This window comes from Anneissia japonica, unplaced genomic scaffold, assembly GCF_011630105.1.
Source record: "Anneissia japonica isolate Jap-2015-1 unplaced genomic scaffold, ASM1163010v1 scaffold287715_len1027211_cov185, whole genome shotgun sequence".
Taxonomy (NCBI): domain Eukaryota; kingdom Metazoa; phylum Echinodermata; class Crinoidea; order Comatulida; family Comatulidae; genus Anneissia; species Anneissia japonica.
In genome coordinates this window covers 1-5529 of record NW_022724789.1, presented here as the reverse complement: position 1 = coordinate 5529, position 5529 = coordinate 1, and the positions used below count along the sequence as shown (strand labels likewise).

General features: G+C 30.9%; 1 protein-coding gene across 1 annotated transcript; it reads left to right on the top strand.

Moving 5' to 3' along the window:
- The first annotated feature begins 441 nt into the window (after positions 1–441).
- On the top strand, positions 442–1325 carry LOC117112557. Its single transcript, XM_033255642.1, has 2 exons — positions 442–524; positions 893–1325. The coding sequence occupies exons 1-2, from the start codon at positions 442–444 to the stop codon at positions 1323–1325; spliced, it is 516 nt and encodes a 171-aa protein (XP_033111533.1).
- Positions 1326–5529: the final 4204 nt, after the last annotated feature.

Genomic DNA, 5529 nt, shown 5'->3' with positions numbered 1-5529 from the left:
ATCTCATTTTTTCGTATTTCTATTCGTAAGTTTGATATTTAGTTATTTACACATATTCTATTATAGGCCTGAGTAGAATTTATTAAAGCTCAAAATACAAATCAGCTTAAATTAGGCCTATGATTAAGTGCACGGTACGTAAGCTAAGCTTACCGATGGCGTGAGTTCATTGACATCTGCCTTAGTAACCTACATTTAAATAGTCTAGTTTTTGGTTCCTTCCATGTTTCAGACAAATAAATATGAACCATGCGATACATAATTATTCGGTATTGTAAGCACACTAGATATAATTGAAAATTCATAGTTCTTTTAATTAAATTCATTTTATTATTTAATGTCATACTGTTGTTATTTTATAGACCAGTTTTCCTTGTCAGTGCAAATGGAATAGTTACTGTATGTATGTTTTCTGCTTAAATTATTCTCAGCAGAACAAAAATGGATTCAAGTAGGGATGAGGATGAACTGATTGTGAGTTTGTTACTTAGAAATGTGAAGAAAAAAGCAAGAAAAAGATCTGGGTAAACCCTATCAACCAGAAGAGACCAAAACTTGGCCACTTTGTCTCCCTGATAACAAACGATTTAAATTCAATTGAAGATCAGTATTTTGCCTATTTTCGGATGACGGAAGAACAATTTGAAACCATTTTGAACTTGATCCATGATGATATTGTTAAACAAGACACGCGGTTCAGTAAAGCCATCTCAACAAGAGAACGTCTATCTGTCTGTTTAATGTATAAACTAATGTAAATTGTACACATATGTAATTAGATAACTCAACATAACACATTAAAAATGGATCACATTGGAATAAACAAGAGCAAAAGAGGCAATGTATTGTTTTATCTAACCAGTTTAATATGTATTCATTCGTTTATTTACAGATTTTTAGCAACCGGTGACTCATATGGATCATTCCATTACAACTATAGAATGGGCATTTCAACAGTGTCAATGATCATTGTAGAAGTCTGTGTGGCAATATGGGAAAGGCTAAGTGGTATTTACATGGTAATGCCATCATCACCTGACGATTGGGAAAAGTTAGCAAACGACTTTTACCTCCGATGGAATTACCCAAATAGCCTAGGAGCTATTGATGGAAAAAATATACATATTCAAGCTCCTAACAACAGTGGCTCAAAGTACTTTTGTTACAAGGGCCATTTTTCGATTGTCCTTTTGGCCTTAGTTGATGCTAACTATTGCTTTACATATATTGATGTTGGCAACTATGGTTCAGCAAGTGACGGGGGTATCTTTGCAAGAAGCACACTGTCGGAGGCAATTGATAAGGGCACAGTGACATTATCTTGATTTATATTATATGCAACTATTTGTTTCTAGCCGTATTTATTGTGTAATGGAGTGTATCTGGTGGTATTTGAATCTGTTCAACCATGAAGCCTCCGTGGTCTAATGGTTATGACGCTCGCCTTGACAGCGAGAGGTCGCAGGTTCGAATCCCGCCAGAGGAATTTTATTACACAATTTCTTTATTCATTTATTTACAGGACTACATTCGTTGAGAGCTATGCTACACGATGTATTATTATGTCCTTATTCTAACACTGTATTTACCTTCCTTTGATTATTATTATACATATATATATATATATATATATAAGGGTGTTAAATCCTTGTTTATTTAAAAGATGTATTTTTAATTATGCTGTTGTTTATATACTGTACTAAATGAATTAATTGATAGTGTCTGTAACTTAGGTTAATAATAGATCTTTATGAAATATACTTTTCATTGTCAGGTATCTATATTATTTTCCATAATAGGCGTTGCCCGATATGATTTTGACATCTTTGTCCCTTTATTCGAGCACTGTTTTTATGTTTATATTATTAAATATATCTTTGAACATTGATACAGTATGTACAGTAATATTTTTGTATTTTTACCTGATGAGTCGACAATTTCTGTGTCTTTAACTGGAGTCGTGACGGTGCTGCTGCCATATATTTCATCATCATTGTCTTCTGGAAACATATTATCAATTTCTTCACCAATAGGCCTACTACTTCCATTAGACATTGGTTCAAGTATTTCAGATGCCAGTTGAAGGTTGCTATAGCTCCTTAAAAAATACATATAATATAATGTATCCCAATAATATTACATAAATACATTACAGTATATCATTATAACTATTTAAATCTGTCACAATTTTTGCCTGATTCTGTTTTAATTTCACACCATCAGGCCTCGTAAGACACACTGTAGTCTCGTATGGGGCATCTTAGTGTGTGGAAATTTGGCCTTTTTAAAGTAGAACCCCCTCCTTTGGGACACTCCTATTTAAGGTAACGGGGACACTTTCTGAGTGTGCCAAATGGTTAAATAACCCCTATTAAAGGAACACTTAATGTTTTTTTACAACTACAACAGTCTCAAAATAAGAACAATTCATTCACCCTTATATTTTGACACCTTTTTAGCAATAAACAAGAATTTTCTTTCCTGAATCCTTAGAGTGAATATCGGTATAGGCCCATACTGTATGTGTTACTTCATATAAACCACGATCTTGACATTTTTACCCTTAACCACAGGGATTTCTTTGTTTTTCATATTATAAATAAATCGTATTTGCGTTGCAAATTATTGCTACAAATTATTTCCAATTCTTCTGTAATTGATTCTTATGTCAATAAAACATAATTGTATGAAAACATACTATTAAGGGGACAATTTCAAGTTTTTATGTAGTGTCCCATGAACAGGGGTAAACCCTTTTAAGGGGACACCCCTATTAAGGTGTCCCCTTAATAGGGGTTCTACTGTATTAGCAATTGATAATTAATTTTTTTTAAACTACTCCACTGGAATTGATATTTTTTGGGGTTTTTTTCAAGGTCAGTGAACATATTTAATTCAAAATCAATCGTAATTACTTTCTGGGTTGTAAATGAGGTATTAAAAACTGGAGTTGTTTTGACCATTTATAGGGCTTCACAAAAACTGCTGCTGCTCCACTACGTGTTGATTTTCGAATCTTTTCTAAAAATTTTCGGTAGCTGTCTCTCATATGGTTGTACTTTGCTTTTACTTGATCCCCTGAAGATAAATATCAAGTTACAATTTTATTATAAACAAAAATAAAGCATTTTTAAATATAGCTATACCTACTCTACAACATACTGTTATAAATACATTTGTAAAAAGAAAAATGAATAGAAAATAAACAAAACTTTATATTGCACAAAGTTAGGCTGCAGATTAATATAAAATCTTAAAGTTTCGTTGAAATAAATGCAGTGTTGAAGCAGTTTTAACATCAGAGTTAAGTTTTTAACTATCGAATGCTCCTTTATGAAATAAACTACAGTATGTTTATTATTATATTCAGTTTTAGGTTGAGGTAGTTTCAATTTTAGGTTTAATATTAATTATATTATACTGTATGTTTAGTTTTAGTTATCTTCTAAAGGCCTGCAGTATGTAGCTCTGGAGGTTAGTAATGACTTGTCATATAGGCTCAGCAATTTCTATTTGGCTAATTATTTTCATACCAAAATAGCCAAAAAATTGCTGAATATTTCTTTTTGCCAGCTTAAGCCCTGCAATCATAATTTATAAAGCTTAAAACTGATAATAATATAAGCATGCAGTATAATAATAATAAAAATATAATATCAAATTTCAATGTCATTATGCAAGAAAATAATGGTTATTTCTTACCAATATCTTTTATATTCAATATTATATTATTATGCTACACTTGCAGCTAAATGAAATTAATTTAATTTATCATAATAACAATTTGAATTAATCATAATAATAGTTTATAATATTATAATTAAACAATAAGTTCAATTATAAATAATAAATACTACTTAATGAGAATAATATACTCAGATTAACAATAATAATGATGATAATACCAATAGTTTATAATATTATTAAAACAATAATTTATGGTAATTATAATACTTATTTATAATAATACTCATAATAATAATAATAATAATAATAATAATAATAATAATAATAATAATAAATATCTTATTATAATATTAAAAAACAAAATTTTAATGATATTGATAATTTGAAATAACATTGGTATCTTTAATTATATTATACAATTTTTTTAAAACCAAAATAATAACAAGCATAGCTTATGTTATTAACCAGACCAGATAAAATTCTTTGATCATTTAATATTATTATTATTAAGAATATAATATAAGAATATTAAATAATATTAATAATGCAAAAGTGAAACATGATTTTCTAAAACACTATCCTTGCCTAGGGAAGGCCATAGCTAGGCCTAAAAATGTTCACTTCTCGGATCAGAATGACCCCAGGCTCTAGCCTAGCCAGGCATATGGCCTAGGCCTAAACTGAAGGCCTGGAAGTAAAAATATAGATAGGCCTAATTTTGTTTTAAACATAGGCCTAGCCTATGTTATGTCCGGCTAACCTCTCTAGGCTAAGTACATATAGGCTACTACCCTGTAGTAGATTAATTAAAATAGCCTAGGTCCTAGCAGGTTAAAAGTGGCTAGCCAAGGCAGGTTCTTGTCTTGTCTAGCGTAGGTACGTTACAAAAAAAAAATCAAATTGGTTGGATGTCTACCATTTTCATAGCACAAAATCTACTAAATGTTACAACATCAAAAACGTTTTCAGAATTAAATTTGGTTGCTTGGTTGATTTTCTATGATTTTTTTAAAATTTTAATTTTGCTGAAAATTTGGCTACAGGCATTATACAAATTGTGGGACCTTTTCCATTATCTGCACCATTAAAACATCATAACTTTTTTGTTTTTAATAGTTTTTCAATTATTTTTTCACAGATGCTGGATGATATAATGAGAACTCAAATGACAGATTTACATCAATATATATTCAGGGATTTAGCAGTAAATTTTATTAAATGATACCCCTTACCCCAAAATAATTACTTTTGGCGGGACCGGGTTAGATCAATATTCAAAGCAAGCACTTTAATGCACCACAACTGATGTAATATATATGTAGTTAGTTGCAGTTGCATACCTACAGTACAGAGAGGAAATATCGCTTCGTATCTGCGCGTAACCTCTCGTAGCCTGCTCGTAGGTATGGGGTGCCATACGCAGCAAAAGTCCATGTTAAAATCAAAATGTAATTGCAAAATTCAATGTATAATTTATCAAAACGTAGGCGTAAATTTCTCAAAATTTAGATCTAGTTTCCCAAAATGAAGTTCTAATTTTTCAAAACGTAGTTCAAATTTTAAAGAATGTAGTTCTAATTTCTTAAAAATGTAATTCAAATTCAAAATGTAGGTCTGACTTGATCAAACGCCCTCTCCAAATTCTATTCCAAAACGTAAATCAAAAACCAGCCTGGTTATGAAATGCATTTGACAACAACACTAGAAACGGACTTTTGCTGCGTATGGCACTAGACTTGCGAAATGTAAATCAAAACTAATCAGCCAAGCTGAGCCTGTGGGCCTGTTCCATTAATGATGGGGGAATCATTTTTCGCTGCAGTCCAATGCCGTGAACAACGC

Bases quoted from the DNA above. Each gene is read 5' to 3' on its own strand.
- LOC117112557 (XM_033255642.1), top strand. From the start codon at position 442: ATGGATTCAAGTAGGGATGAGGATGAACTGATTGTGAGTTTGTTACTT. The intron at 525-892 runs GTAAACCCTATC...GTTTATTTACAG, and splicing joins AAAGCAAGAAAAAGATCTGG to ATTTTTAGCAACCGGTGACT.